This window comes from Bufo bufo, chromosome 2 (assembly GCF_905171765.1).
Source record: "Bufo bufo chromosome 2, aBufBuf1.1, whole genome shotgun sequence".
Taxonomy (NCBI): Eukaryota; Metazoa; Chordata; class Amphibia; order Anura; family Bufonidae; genus Bufo; species Bufo bufo.
Window position 1 is genome coordinate 242,739,770 of NC_053390.1, and position 15,877 is coordinate 242,755,646.

At 43.2% G+C, this 15,877-nt stretch overlaps 1 protein-coding gene across 1 annotated transcript in view; it reads left to right on the forward strand.

Annotated features, from left to right (window-relative positions):
• The window catches only part of LOC120990767, an 87,263-nt gene extending 72,154 nt beyond the window's left edge, over positions 1-15,109 (forward strand). The window contains exons 2-4 of the mRNA XM_040419669.1: positions 13,744-14,076; positions 14,222-14,809; positions 14,908-15,109. Of these exons, the coding sequence (XP_040275603.1) occupies positions 13,744-14,076; positions 14,222-14,809; positions 14,908-15,109 (1,123 nt within the window). The remainder of the gene's footprint in view (positions 1-13,743; positions 14,077-14,221; positions 14,810-14,907) is intronic.
• Positions 15,110-15,877: the final 768 nt, after the last annotated feature.

Here is a 15,877-nt window from a genome sequence, read left to right on the forward strand (position 1 = left end):
TGACATTTCTAAACTGTAATCCATATCCTGCAGTAACTTTAACTTTAAATCAGGATTAAGCGGCCGCTCATCTCTACTAGTACCTTAACCTTACACCACTCGGCTAGCTTCGGTAACAGGGCCAGGCTACAGCCTACAGGCCCTGCCTGTTAGTTGCTACCGAGCGAGTGTTGATTTCTGCAGATCAGAGGATACGGATTACAGTTTAGAAGAAATGTACACTCCTGTGAGAGGTCCAGACCAGTGGCGGATCCAGAGCCTGGTCTCGAGAGGGGCACTTCCAGAACAAGGGTGCTTATAGAACAGACTACACAGTGTAGAGGTATACTGTACATTGTGTGGCACAGTGTAGAGGTATACTGTATATTGTGGGGCACAGTGTAGAGGTATACTGTACATTGTGTGGCACAGTGTAGCGGTATACTGTATATTGTGTGGCACAGTGTAGGCTATAGGTGTAAAACAGTTTTGTATATACCTCTTCCGGCCTGTGTCCCGCGCTGTATGGCTCAGGCGGCACGATGACGGCCTCTGATAAGCTGCTGGCCTAGTGCCTGCAGCCTATCATCGGAAGGGAAAGGGACACGCCTCTCCCTCCCGTGCCGCAGCACAGCAGATGACTATGGAGATGAGCGCAATGGAAGCGCTCATCACCCTGTTGTGCCCGGCTGCAGCCGCTCAGTTGGGGGGCACAGCGTGATGTAGGGGGGGGCCGTGGCCCCCTCTGGCCCCCCCCCCCCGGCGACGCCAATGTCCATAATGCGGACGATAATAGGACAAATAATTTTTTTGCGGAACGGAAATATGGACATACGGAAACGGAATGCACATGGAGTAACTTCTGTTTTTTTTGGGAACCCATTAAAATGAATAGTTCCGCATATAGTCCGCAAAAAAAACGGAATGGACACGAAAAAGAAAATACATTTATGTACATGAGCTCTAAGGGTCCATTCACACGTCCGTAATTTGGGTCCGCATTCGTTCCGCAATTTGCGGACCCATTCACTTTCAATAGGGCTGGGACGGATGCGAATCCGCATTTCCGGGATCCGCATCCGTTTTTTCGGGATCTGTTTTTTCAGGATCCGCAATTCCGTTGCTGAAAAAAATAGAACATGTCCTATTCTTGTCCGCAATTGCAGACCAGAAAAGGCATTTTCTATTATAGTGTCTATGATGTGCGGTCCGCAAATTGCAGATCACACATTGCAGGTGTCCGTGTATTGCGGATCCGCAATTTTCAGATCCGCAAAACACTTACAGACGTGTGAATGGACCCTTAGACTGTAATATGCATATGATGTAATTACATCCACAAGATGTAAACCATTGGTGAGCCTCAAAAACAGGAAGGCCAGATTAGAGATGCCAAACGACATCTAAAAAAAGCCTTTTCTGGAACAACATCCTATGGACAGATGAGACCAAGATCAACTTGTACCAGAGTGATGGGAAGAGAAGAGTATGGAGAAGGAAAGGAACTGCTCATGATCCTAAGCATACCACCTCATCAGTGAAGCATGGTGGTGGTAGTGTCATGGCGTGGGCATGTATGGCTGCCAATTGAACTGGTTCTCTTGTATTTATTGATGATGTGACTGCTGACAAAAGCAGCAGGATGAATTCTGAAGCATTTCGGGTAATATTATCTGCTCATATTAAGCCAAATGCTTCAAAACTCATTGGACGGCGCCTCACAGTGCAGATGGACAATGACCAAAGCATACTGCAAAAGCAACCAAAGAGTTTTTTGAGGGAAAGAAGTGGAATGTTATGCAATGGCCAAGTCAATCACCCCACCTGAATCCGATTGAGCATGCATTTCTCTTGCTGAAGACAAAACTGAAGGTAAAATTCCCCAAGAACAAGCAGGAACTGAAGACAGTTGCAGTAGAGGCCTGGCAGAGCATCCCCAGGGATGAAACCCAGTGTCTGGTGATTTCTATGTGTTCCAGACTTCAGGCTGTAATTGACTGAAAAGGATTTGCAACCAAGTATAAAAAAGTGAAAGTTTGATTTATGGTTATTATTTTGTCCCATTACTTTTGGTCACTTAACAAGTGGGAGGCACATATGCAAACTGTTGTAATTCCTACACCGTTCACCTGATTTGGATGTAAATACCCTCAAATTAAAGCTGACAGTCTGCAGTTAAAGCACATCTTGTTCGTTTCATTTCAAATCCATTGTGGTGGCGTATAGAACCAAAAATGTTAGAATTGTGTCGATGTCCCAATATTTATGGACCTGATTGTATATAAATAAATTGATAAATTTGTTGCAGATATTGTCAATGTTGGATTCACCAAAACAGATTTAAAAAAAAAAAAGCACATAATAAATCCTAAGACTATAATGACCAGCGGTGCTTTAGCATGTAAACCGTCATTAATTATATTAGTATAAAAATATAGAAATCTGGATAGGTAGTCTGATAAGTTGAACATTGAAGAATGTATTGCTTTCAGACAACCAGATAACTCTGATGCTCTTTTACTGTAGACTCATAAGCTGGAGGAGGATTCCTTCTCAGGAACATCTCTATTAGCTGTAATGAGGGCTGCATTCAGCCTTTGGACTGATTGTAAGACCACCCTTATTCTCAATTCAAGTGTATGTTCAATTTTAAATCATGTGGAAGGTGTCACAAGGAACAATTAATATCTCATATACATTACTGCTCTGTAAAAACTATTTAATATACAGTTATGATCTTTTCTTAGATGGAGTCTATGACTCCCCAGTGTAAGGCGTTGGAGGAGCTTTACAATTGAAAATACGGAGTAAAAGACAATGTGTGGCTTGTCCTTGATATCCCTCAATGAGAAGTAGAGAGACATAAGCATTCTTCAGTTTTATTAAAACCACATGGGCTCCGGTTTATTCGTTTATTCATTAAGACATCCCACTTTTTACTTAAAATATATGTCTTCCCTTCCACACTGAATTATAGGGACCATATTTCACTACCGCCTGGATGCAATTATGCAATAGCTAGACTCCATCTCTTCAGGGAGGGTAAGATAGCATAGGGACATAATTTTAACTCTCTTTTTCTGCAAAGTGTTCTTAGTAAATCATTATTCATTCATTGCAGACCATAATTTCTACTCCTCCATCAATGCACTAGACAGAAGCTTCTTTTTAAAGGCAATAGCAGAGAATTCACTAAACAGCTTGCAAATATTTCCAGTAGGTTTTCATCCATGTGGCTCATATTAAAATGCCTTTCATTCCCCAATGCGTAAGAAGCCATCCCGTGCTGCTGAAAAATTTCACCACCAGAGGGGCTTCAAACATACCACAAAAATATAAGATCAATCTCCTTAATCCTCTCATTCAGCCTAAGGCAGAGGCAAAATTGTAGGATAATGCAGGTACAGTTCATTAACATTTCATGAGTAGACAACTAACCAGACATGTACACTGAACATTAGAATAATGATTAAAAAATTCTCCAGTAACTGATCTGATTTTAAAAAGAAATATATGAAATGTTAACATAAAACTAGTGTTTAAACTCAGTCACAAATGAAAAGTGTAAGCAAAGATAAGAAACTTTATAATATATCATAACAAAAAAATGCCTCTTTTTCCACTTATCAGACTCCTCTCCTTTACCATCACTGACTCCTGCACACCCACACCTTATTCAGTACTCCTTCATTCTCAGTTCACTACTAAAACCCATCCTCAGTTAAAACAGGTTACCAGCTATAGCCAATAGAGTTCTATGGAGAAGGGGGAAGGCGTGATGAGCAGCTGGAAAGAGAAAGAGAAATGCAGAAAGATACACAGATCTGCTGCAGCATCTAGTAGGTGTTATATCTCACTTCAATGCTGGATTAACAGCAACACTCTTTATTATTGCTGTATAATGTCCTCCTTGATGCTGCTTTTCAGCTATAGATAGATAGAACAGGATCTCTAATTTTCTATGTGTACAGTGCATAGCAGACATCATAGCAGCTATCTCTGACTCCTCGGTAGCTGAGTTATGGGAAAACTGACAATTGAAGATTAAGCCAGCAGAAGGATAAAAATGCTGCTAAATGCTAGATACAAATCATGTATGGTAATGGCCAAACATAGTTTTGCTCTTTATGTGCACATACATGATAGCGGATTCTGAAAAGTCACTTGAAATGACAGTTACATCTTAAGCCAGAATAACTTTATAAATGCTGCAAAGGCAACAGCCAGTGATATCTTTTCCATAGTATAATAATGTTATCAATAATATTATCAATAATATTATCAACTTATTAAAGTACAATAGCAATCATCCAATATAGCTGGTTGGGTTTAGACATGATATCATTAAAGCAGTTTTTGTCCATTTAAAAAAAGGCAAAATAAAATTACAAAATAAACAAAAATGATACCGTATCAATCTGCTCCAGTACAGACACTTACTGGGTCTGTTTCCTTCTTCCTGATCCCTTTCAACATGTAGAAAATGCCTACTCAGGCAATCACTGGCTTAAGCAGGTCACCAGTATTGACCAGTGATTGGTTGAATAAGCATATTCTTTATGTTGAGTGGGACCAGGAAGCAGAGATCAGTGGGGACCTGAACAGCATCAGAATGGGGGCAGCAGGGATCAGTGAGGATATGTTATGCCATTCTGGCCTTTTATTAAAAATAAAAAACAGCCAGACAACCCTATTAAAATAACGCTCTTTACAAACCCAATACACTCTGTTACGACTAGTGCAGGATCAGAGGGTTAGTGCATGACACAGCGATTTCTGTGGTTTGCAACTTTGAAATTATGCTTCATGCACGGTTTATTACTAGTGCTCTATTATAGCCAGAAAATGTGAATTTGTATAATTTGTAAATTGTGCATTTAAGTCAATCGTATATATTGCTTGTGTCATTTTTATGTCATCCATTATCTTGCATTTAGTAGAATCAACCATTCAAAGATAAAAAAAAATGGTTTTAACAAAATGACCCAAGCTATACAGTTAAGTATCACATGCCACAAAGTATTGTGACTACTAAAAGAGTTTAATACAGAGCATGACATCTTGATTGCTTAGGAAAAGTTAAAGGGGTTGTCACACAAAAAATATTCTAGAAGCCAAAAACCAGCTCCTGGATCTGAATATTTTTGTCATTGCATGTAATTTAAATTTTGAATAGCCACTGTGCTATTCAATAAAATGTATCTGTATAGCACCACCTCCTCTTTGTTCTTTTTCTCATTTCTTTGACCTGCTCACTGAGAAGGCTACACATGCTCAGTTTAATCCTTTAACTGCCTCCTGAACTGGGATTGGGAGAGCTGAGACACACCTCCTAAGCTTTGATAGGGAGAGCATGGACACACACCCTTAGCTAAATAAGAAAATACACTCCTCTTGAGCTGTCAGCTTCATATAAATAAAGAAGTGCAACAAATGGGGATATCTACGGATCCATGTGAGGTACAGGGCTGGTTCTAACTAGAAAGAGACTGTCATGTACTATATCATATCTGATTTTCATTTTTTACATTATTGATGGGATAACCCCTTTGAGTGCATTGATATGTTAGTGTGTATTTTTCTTTAACACTATAAAATATTGATTTACCGTATTTTTCACCCTATAAGACGCACCAGCCCATAAGACGCACCTAGGTTTTAGAGGAAGATAATAAGAAAAAAATATTTTCCATTACACCTCAGGTCAGACCAGCAATCAGACCCACAATGTTAATCAGACCTCAGCTCACATCCCCAATCAGACCCCCAAAGTTAATCAAACCTCAGATCAGACCCCAATGCCTCAGATCAGCCCTCATGTCAGCCATCAGCCCCCCATGTCAGCCATAAGCCCCCCCATTTCAGCCATCATGCCCCCATGTCAGCCATCATGCCCTCATGTCAGCCATCATGCCCCCATGTAAGCCATCATGCCCCCATGTAAGCCATCAGCCCCCCATGTCAGCCATCAGCCCCATCCATCATGCCCCCCATTGTCAGCCATCATGCCCCCCCATGTCAGCCATCATGCCCCCACATCAGCCATCATGCCCCAATGTCAGCCACCATGCCCCCCATGTCAGCCATCATGTCCCCCATGTCAGCCATCAGCGCAAATAAAAAATAATAATAAAAAAACTTACCTATCCTGCTCCTGAACGCCGCTCCTCACCACCAGCGCTCTCTCTCTCTTCTTCCTGGTTCTTGGCTGTCATCTGTGAAGGCTGCACACAGTTAAGTCACATGGTGCGAAGCCCTGCACAGCAGACAGCCGAGCAGAGGACCAGGAAGCGGTGAGTACAGATCTTTCACCGGTTCCCGGTCCTCCGGTACAAATGAAGCGCTTCCACAAATTGTGGCACAAATTTTGGCAATTATTGTGGCAACCTATAGTGTAAAGTTTGACAAAATTTTCTAAATTTATCAATCAGCCCAAGCAATAAATTTGGCACATCTTTAAACTGTCTAGTCTAAAGACCCCCATACACATGACCTACCCTAGGAATTGGTTACCAATACTCAATCAGTGGGGTTCCAACTCCCAGCACCCTAACCGATAAGCTGTTGAAAGGGGCCATAGGGCTGTGGCGAGCGTTGCACCCTCTTTCCAGGCCTGTGACAGCATGTCCTTTTGTCACATGGTGTTTCTGCTGCTCAGTCCTATTCACATGAATGAGATTGAGCTGCACTAACAAGCACAGTCGCTATACTACGTATGCAATTGTGCTTGCTATACAATGAAAAGGCTGCAGTGGTCATCCAAACTCCACAGCGCCTTATAACAACTAACAATGGCAGGGGTCAGATATGCACCAATCAGATATTGATGACTTGTCCTGAGGATCAAATGTGAAGACAAGACCGGCACTCACTGGTAAGTTGCGAATTCTTTTGTCTTTATTTGTCAAATAATAATACAATTGTGACGCGTTTCGGCTCAAGGCATGAGCCTTTCTCAAACTCAAATCATCATAACAAAAACTGGATTTAAATAGCCCTCCGGTCACAGGATATGGCGTCTTTCCTCCTAGTGGATGTTTCTACTACATAAACAAGTCCGCATGGACATTTCAAGATATAAATCACAAAGTTGCTATCACATGTGAAATCGGAAATTTCTCACCCGAATGCGGGTGGGTGAAATGTTCCCCCTTGATTACACTGGAACAATGTATACACTGTAAACAAGGAAAAGTGCCCCTCTTGGGTGTCGATAATGTAATCTGTCTCATTGATACTTTGTTGCTACCAATGTCAGCCTTGATTAACATATAGCAGATATTTTTTGTTCTTTTGTAGCATATCATGGGTGGATTCTGGAATTCATTAACATCAGGGTATGCTCTACTAATGATGTTCCAATGTTTCTTAATAACTGATCTACATTTATTTATCCAAGGGTGGTATTTGACAACAAAAGGAATACGTGATTTATTGCCACTCTGTGGTTGTGTGTCTGTTTTAATTTTATCCCTTTCTGTATGTAACAGAGATTTTGGATACCCTCTTTTCGGACTTTGGGACTTTGTCCTGAGGATCATCAGTATTTTAGTCCTGGATGACCTCCAATCCATTTAAGCTTATATGTTTTGTATTTAAACAATGGCAGTATTACCACATGCACAGGCATTATTGGGATCATTTATTAAGACCGGCATTTTAGACACCGGTCTTAATCCCCCATTGCCTGGTGGTGGATCCTCCAAAGTTATACAGAGGTGCCAGCCTCTACAAAACTTCGGGACATCCACCACTGGTCTTAAAGGGAATGTGTCATCAGAAAATGACCTGCTGTTTAAATCCCTTTTTATGTTTAACATATTTTTTAATAATTTTTGATGATGTTATTTTTAATTTTCCATGTCACCTTTTATATTTAAACTAAAACTACAAATTCTGCAGTTTTTGCAGTGGCCACTATGTCTAATAATAGCACCACTTCTTGGTTTGTGCAGATTACTTTACTGCAGTTAACTCATTCTAATCCTGCCTGTAATTATATCATATCTGTGTATAGATAAGACAGGATCCACCATTCCCAATAGGTTATTGTCAAAGCTTATCTATTCTTTCCTTGTACAATGACCTCTGCGCAGGCCACAGAGCATGCATATAAAACTCTCCCATAGAAGTCAATAGGGTCCCCTCCTGCTGTAAAACAATTTTTTTAATGCTGTGTAAATGCTGTTAAGAATAGCTCAGGCAAGATGGCCGCCCACATAATCATGTTCAGAAAATAAAATTTTAAAAATCTACAATCAGAAAATTAAAACAAATTAGAAAAAGTGAGATGTTGTAACGGTTACGTACACACATACACGGGGGGAGGATAGTGACCACTGCGCTCCACCCATGGCCCTGCCTACTGTCCTCACAAGTCCTGATGACAGGGGACAACTGGACGGCAGTCCCTAACTTAGGACAGACAAGAGAAATAACGGAACATGAACGGACCGGGTCAATACCTAGAGAGATACGCAGTACCAAGGAATAAGCAGAGAATAGTCAGGAGAAGCCGAGGTCAAATACCAGGAGAGAGACGAAGTACAACAGGAGTCCGCAAAGAATCGTCAGGTGGAAGCCGGGGTCAGAATACCAGGAGAGATGCGCAGTACAGGAGGAGCCCGCAGAGAAACGTCAGGGAACACAGGATCAGGTAAGTATGCAGGAAACCAAACAAACGCCAGATACTTAATTAACAGGCAACTGTGGCCAGCAGGCTGCCTGTTAAATACTGGCAGGCTGAGGTCATGTGACGTGGCTAGCGCCACATGACCCACACCAGGGAGAACAGCCGAGCACCGAGTGTCCAGCTCGGTGCTCAGACCTCCCCTGGTTACTGGGGGAACTGAGGACGCCGGCCGCGCGGAGGAGACGTGCGCGGCCGGTCCGTCCCGCCCCCTGTTACCTAGGAGACAAGGACGCTGTGCGCGTCCTCTCTCCTGCACAGCAAAGAGACGCAGACGGCGCTGAGGAGAGCGAACGCCTCTGCGTCCCGTGACAGATGTGTTACTATCTGGTTTTAACTGGCAGATACAATTTTTGGTGACAAGTTAAGTTTATACCATTTTCTACGCCTAAGGCCTCTTTCACACTACCGTATGGCTATTTCAGTGTTTTGCGGTCCTTTTTCACCGATCCGTTGTTCCTTTTTTTTTTTTCGTTGTGTTTCCGTTTCCGTTCCGTTTTTCCGTTCCGTTTTTACATTCCGTTTTTCCGTATGGCATATACAGTATACAGTAATTACATAGAAAAAATTGGGCTGGGCATAACATTTTCAATAGACAGTTCCGCAAAAACAGAACGGATACGGAAGACATATGGATGCATTTCCGTATGTGTTCCATTTTTTTTGAGGACCCATTGACTTGAATGGAACCACGGAACGTGATTTGCGGGCAATAATAGGACATGTTCTATCTTTCAACGGAACGGAAAAACGGAAATACGGAAACAGAATGCATACGGAGTACATTCCGTTTTTTTTGCGGAACCATTGAGATGAATGGTTTCGTATACGGACCGTATGCGGAACGCAAAAAACGGCCCGCACAACGGGAAAAAAAACGGTAGTGTGAAAGAGGCCTAAAACAGACGTAGAAAATGATAAATCAGACGGGCCTACCAGCTCGTCCCCTTCCCCGTCCACTTATTTAGACCTGGCATGAGCAGGGAATAGTTGCAGATTGCAGCGCAAATAAACTTTGCACCACAATATATGACAGATATACGCCACAAGTCTGGAAGTTATACATTCTGTGCATACTGTAGCACCTGAAAGTTAAACTATTGTGATAACAGTAATCTCCAGCTTTAAAAGAAGGAACATATTTTCTGATTTTGTAACATTTTGTGGCATTATTTTATTCATCTTTATTTATTTTTAGCATTTTTTAATTTAACTTGAGATTTACCAGTCACTTGATGGGAATGGACCTGTATTGTTTCATATATCTTTTTCATTACTGTAATTACATATTGTGGCATGCATTCCCAAGAGAAATAAAGCTGTCATTAAAGAGGAAAGAGTGAGTTCACTATTACAGTTACAGCAGTATGTGATTGGAAAGAGAGAGATTAGCATGACAGAAATTACTCTAGAAGGGCGTCATTAGAGGGATTACTTATCTGCCTGTCCAGATAGCCTTTGAGCAATGTGCTTTCTTTCTCTAGAGCTTATTTTGTGGCTACAGTGATTGTATAGTTTCACTAGCCAGAAGAAAAATAAGGGGAAAACACAGCTGTCAGAGGTTGTCAACATTTTTAAAGACAAACTCTAGGAAGAATCCATTCCATACAGTAAACATGTATACATTAAGGATATTTCTAATTTCTCATGCCCCCTCTGCATGCCATTAGGCAGGATTTGATTTTGATGTTTGTACTGTATATGAACAAGATCATGTCACATAGCTAATAACATTTTTATAAGGATCTCCTGAAGATCTGAACACAATTTAAATAAAATAGAGTTTTTAGCAGGTTCTTTATGTAAAGCAAGGGGTCATTTTTAAAGCTATCATATCATAATGAGGAAGCTCCCTTCTTCAGCTTCATGCAATTATACAGCTAGAGCGAATCCGTCCCCACTGACTTACATTGTGTGTCAGGACGGATCCGTTTGGCTCAGTTTCATCAGACAGACACCAAAACGCTGCAAGCAGCGTTTTGGTGTCCGTCGCCAAAGCGGAATGGAGACTGAACTGATGCAAACTGATCAGGGGCGTAACTAGAAGTGACTGGGCCCCACAGCAAATATTTGTAAGGGCCCCTCCAGCACGCTTCGCACCTCCCTCCTCCTGTGTAAACCCCACTCCTTTGGCACAGTGTAGCAGTATACTGTATATTGTGTGGCACAGTATAGAGGTAAACTGTATATTGTGTGGCACAGTGGATGCTATATGTGTATAACATAAACATATTTCATATGAAAACTTACAGTTACTTGGCCCTTGGGGATCTTGGACACCACTTCAACACTTTGGTCGGGGGCTCGGTGGAGCTGATGTTGTGCTTTATCATAATGAGAAAGATTTCATAATAAGGATTTGGAGAAGGGGCAGAGGGATAGCAGAGCAGGGAGAGGCTGGTGCTGCTACTAGGGGGTCATACCATGGGGGAGTAATAAAGTCCACTATAATGCCCCCCCAGTAGTAATAATTCTCCTTATAATGTGACAGTGCAAAAATACCCCCTTGTAATGCCCCCAGTTGAGCTAATGTCCCCATAGTGCCCCCATAATGTCCCAGTATAAAATACCCCTATATAGTGCCCCCAGTAAATTCCCCCATAGTGCTCCTCTCCCCCCTTCCTGCTAGTGCCCCCCATAATGTACCAGTATAAAATGCCCCATATATAGTGCCCCAGTAGATGCCCCTCAGTGTCCGGCCTCTGATAGGCTGCCGGCCTAGTGTCCCCCATAATGCCCCCCAATAATGTGCCAGTAAGTGTCCCCATAGATGCCCCCCCATCATGTGCCAGTATCAAGTGCCTTTCTCCTCCCCCCCACATGTCCCAGTATCATAGTGCCATCTCCCCCCCCTCATGTGCCAGTATCAGGTGCCAACCCCCCTCCCCCCCCCAGGTGCCAGTATCAGGTGCCTCTCCCCCCCCCCCCCCCCATGTGCCAGTATCAGGTGCCAACCCCTCTCCCCCCAGGTGTCAGTATCAAGTGCCTCTCTCCCCCCCCATGTGCCAGTATCAGGTGCCAACCCCCCTCCCCCCCCCAGGTGCCAGTATCAGGTGCCTCTCCCCCCCCCCCATGTGCCAGTATCAGGTGCCAACCCCCCCTCACCCCAGGTGTCAGTATCAAGTGCCTCTCTCCTCCCCCCCCATGTCCCAGTATCATAGTGCCATCTCCCCCCCCCACAAAAAAAAAGTGCCAGCATCAAGTGCCTCTCTCCCTCCCCCCCCCCATGTGCCAGTATCAGATGCCTCTCTCCCCCCCAGGTGCCAGTATCAGGTGCCAACCCCTCTTCCCCCCATGTGCCAGTATCAGGTGCCAACCCCCCCTCCCCCCCAGGTGCCAGTATCAGGTGCCAACCCCCCTCCCCATGTGCCAGTATCAGGTGCCAACCCCCCTCCCCATGTGCCAGTATCAAGTGCCTCCTGCTCCCCCCATGGCAGTAACAGTCAGGTATTAAAAAAAAAAAAGCCTCTTCCTGTGTCTCGCCCTGTATGTCCATATATGGAGTCAGTGCTTGTATTTCAGAAAAGTTTCTGCTGGGATTCGAACCCACGACCTTCTGTATCAGAGGCAAAGCACCGAACCACAAGACCATAAGAGGTGCCTTGCTGGTGACTGAAAAAATATGAGACTTCTACTGTTATAGCTGGCTAAGTGTACATCTATACACATGACAGCTGCTCATATATAGAGATATAGCAGAGCTGAGTGTGCTGGGACAGCTGTCATATAGAGATATAGCAGTGCTGGGTGTGTTGGGGCAGCTGTCATGTGTATAGATGTACACTTAGCCAGCTATAACAGTAGAAGTCTCATATTTTTTCAATCAGTTGCAATGCAGACTTTATGGCTGTGAGGGTAAATGCTTTGCCTCAGATACACTGATACATTGGATACACTGGTTGTGGGTTCGAATCCCAGACACATCAGGAGACTTTAGGAGACAGTAAGATTAGATCACATTAGCGAGGGGGCCTGGTCAGCCGCTGCTGCTGTGAAGGGGCCCTGAACATTAAGACAAGAATCGATATTTAACTAACTTGAAAATAAACTGTCACACACACTGCCGGCAGCCCGGGCCCCGAAGCAGCTGCTTCCCCTGCTTCCACGGTAGTTACGCCACTGAAACTGATGCATTCTGAGCGGATCCTTTTACATTCAGAATGCATTAGAATGCAAACTGATCAGTTTTGGGCCGCTTGTGAGAGCCCATGACGGATCTCGCAAACGGAAAGCCAAAACGCCAGTGTGAAAGTAGAATAATGCAAACAAACGCTATATGCGGCAGCACACTGCTTCATGCGCAGACACATGCAAACACTGGAACATGGGTAAATACACTTACTATTACAATTAGAAGCTCTAATTTTATATAGTAAGTATAGCAGTAATACAATTCAGATTTATCAATGTTTACAGTATTTGCATTTGTCTGCGCATGGAGCAGTGTGCTTCCACATATATGGGGTCATTTATCAAACAGATGTAAAGTAGAACTGGCTTAGGTGTCCATGGCAACCAGATTCAGATTCCACCTTTCAAATTTGACAGCTCTTTTGGAAAATAAAAGATGGAATCTGATTGGTTGCTATTGGCAACTAAGCCAGTTCTACTTTACCCCAGTTTGATAAATGACCCCCCATAGTGTTTGTTTGCTTTTGCATTGCAGATGTGGTATAGGTACAGCATGCACCTTCACTTTATTTTATATTGTTTGTGGAGCTGGTCTAATGTTCCTTTTGCATTACACAGTAAGGCTGAGTTCACACGGGCGTGACGTTTTGGCTCAGGATGCGTTAAGGGTGCGTTCAGTAAAAAGCATGCGATTTTGGAGCTAAAACAAGTCAGTTTTCACTGCGATTGCGTTCAGTGTTTGCGTTTTTTCTGCGCGGATAGCATCCGGATGACATGCGTTTTTAACGCGCGTGAAAAAAAACGCAAACATCCTGTTGAGTCACATGTTCACTTGAAACACAATATAAACCCATCCAACATGCTCTTCAGTTTGTGGCAGCTCCATTTTGTGTGGATCTAAAGTGTGTGGATTGTATTTTCAGGTGTTCCTTTTTTGTAAGCAGGATGTCGTCTTTGCCCGCATCAACTCCTGATCTTGTGCTTTTCAACTGGCTGGTGTTTCGTTGTTTCGGAGAGCGGAGAGAAATGCTTGAGGAGGAACCGCGGAGGAAGAGGATGTGGGTTCACCCAATAATTGCACAGAGGGCTTGCAAAGGGCAGTTTCAAACTATGTATGCTGACCTGCGTGAGCACCCTGCCAAATTTGTCCGTTATTGCCGAATGTCCTTCCCTACATTTGATCTGCTTTTGGGGGAGTTGAGGCCTGGCCTAACGTTCATGAACACCAACATGCGGCGTTGTGTTTCAGCTGAGGAACGGCTAATTATAACTCTGAGGTATGTAAATTTTTGAGCAGTCAGGAAAAAAGCAATGTATTTTATGTCCGATATATAACTGATTTAAAGCTGCACAATATCATGAAAAATGTGATGGTGATAGTGTTTATAGCGTTTATCTTTTTTTTTTTTTATGTTTTCACAGATTTTTGGCAACAGGAAACTCATTTGCATCATTACATTTTGAATTCCGCATGGGGACCTCCACAATAGCAGGAATAGTGAGGGCTACCTGTGCCACCATGTGGTTGCGACTGCGAGCTGCTGTGCTGCCACAACCAACAAGGCAGCAGTGGCTTCAGATTGCACAGGGCTTCCAGAAGAGGGCACAATTCCCCAATTGTATAGGTGCCCTTGACGGGAAGCATATACGGGTGAAGAAGCCACCGAACTCAGGGTCCCGATTCTATAATTATAAACAGTTTTTCTCTGTAGTTTTGTTGGCCTTGGCTGACACAAACTACAGGTTTATAATTGTAGATATCGGGGCCTATGGAAGTTTGGCAGATGCTCGCATCTTCCGGGCTTCCAGAATGGGTCGGTGGCTTCAGTCCAACCAACTGGACCTTCCCCAGCCAGGTCCTCTTCCTGGCTCTTCTGGCCCACCAGCGCCATATGTTATAGTTGGTGATGAGGGTTTTGCTCTATCGCCAAACCTGATGCGTCCTTTCCCTAGGCGAGGATTGAATGAGGAAAGGCGCACATTCAACTATCGTTTAAGCAGGGCCAGAAGGTAGGTTGATTGTGCCTTTGGGATTTTAGCCAGCAAATGGCGTATTTTTCATTCAGCTATTCAGCTTGCCCCTGAGAATGTCAATAATGTTATTAAAGCGTGTGTAGTGCTCGCATGCATGAGGCCAGTCCAGATGATGATGCAGAGGTGTTGACTTCAGCAGCCCATGGAGACCCTTCTCTACTTGGAAGAGCTGGTTTAGCAGGACTGAGAGTGAGAGAATTTTTTTCGGACTATTTCATGTCTCCTGCTGGTTCATTTACATTTATTCAACAGCCCTTTTCATCTGGTCAAAGATAATATTGTTTACATAAAGTCAAGATGACTATACATTGTATGTATCCTGGATGGATTTTTTTTTTAGTTAGTTATTATTTATAAAGTTAGGAACTCGCAAAAATATGAGGACCCTTGACGTGGGTTGCGAGCTGACATAATTCACCTGCATAAATAATTTTTAGAAATGCATGTGAAATATCAACTAATCCCTCATAATGTCATCTTTCCTGTACTGTGTATCTTACTAGTAATAAAACAAAAAACAAAGTCAAATTGTGTTGAATTTCTTTTTTGGTTTACTGGAAAAATAATATGAACACAAAATATAGTCATATTTGACATAAATAATCACATTGAAAACAATATATAACTTCCATCAGTTTACAAGTTGTAGTAAGTGAGGGTGTGTGGGGGGGGTTAACATCTGATTGCGATGGCTGGTTACTGCCCTGAGAAGAGGGGGCAAAGTGCTGTGGTGGAGCAGCCTGAGCTGCGGAGGGAGCAGGTGGAGGATATGCTGCCTCTGCACTGTATAGGTGCCCATATTGTTGGGGTGGAGGGAGGAATGGTTGCAGAGGAGGAGGAGGGTAGTGGGGAGCCCTGTTAGGAAACTGCGAAGGAGGCCTAGGTGGTGGCCCATAGATGTTCCCATATAAGCGCCAATTTTCCAGCGCTATAAACAATTCTGTTGGATCTTTCGGCGGAGTGGCTGCCTGAATAATGATCCCAATGGCGCCTTGGGTCCGCAGATAAAGATCCTCTGGAACTTTTTTTCAAAGTGTTCCAAGA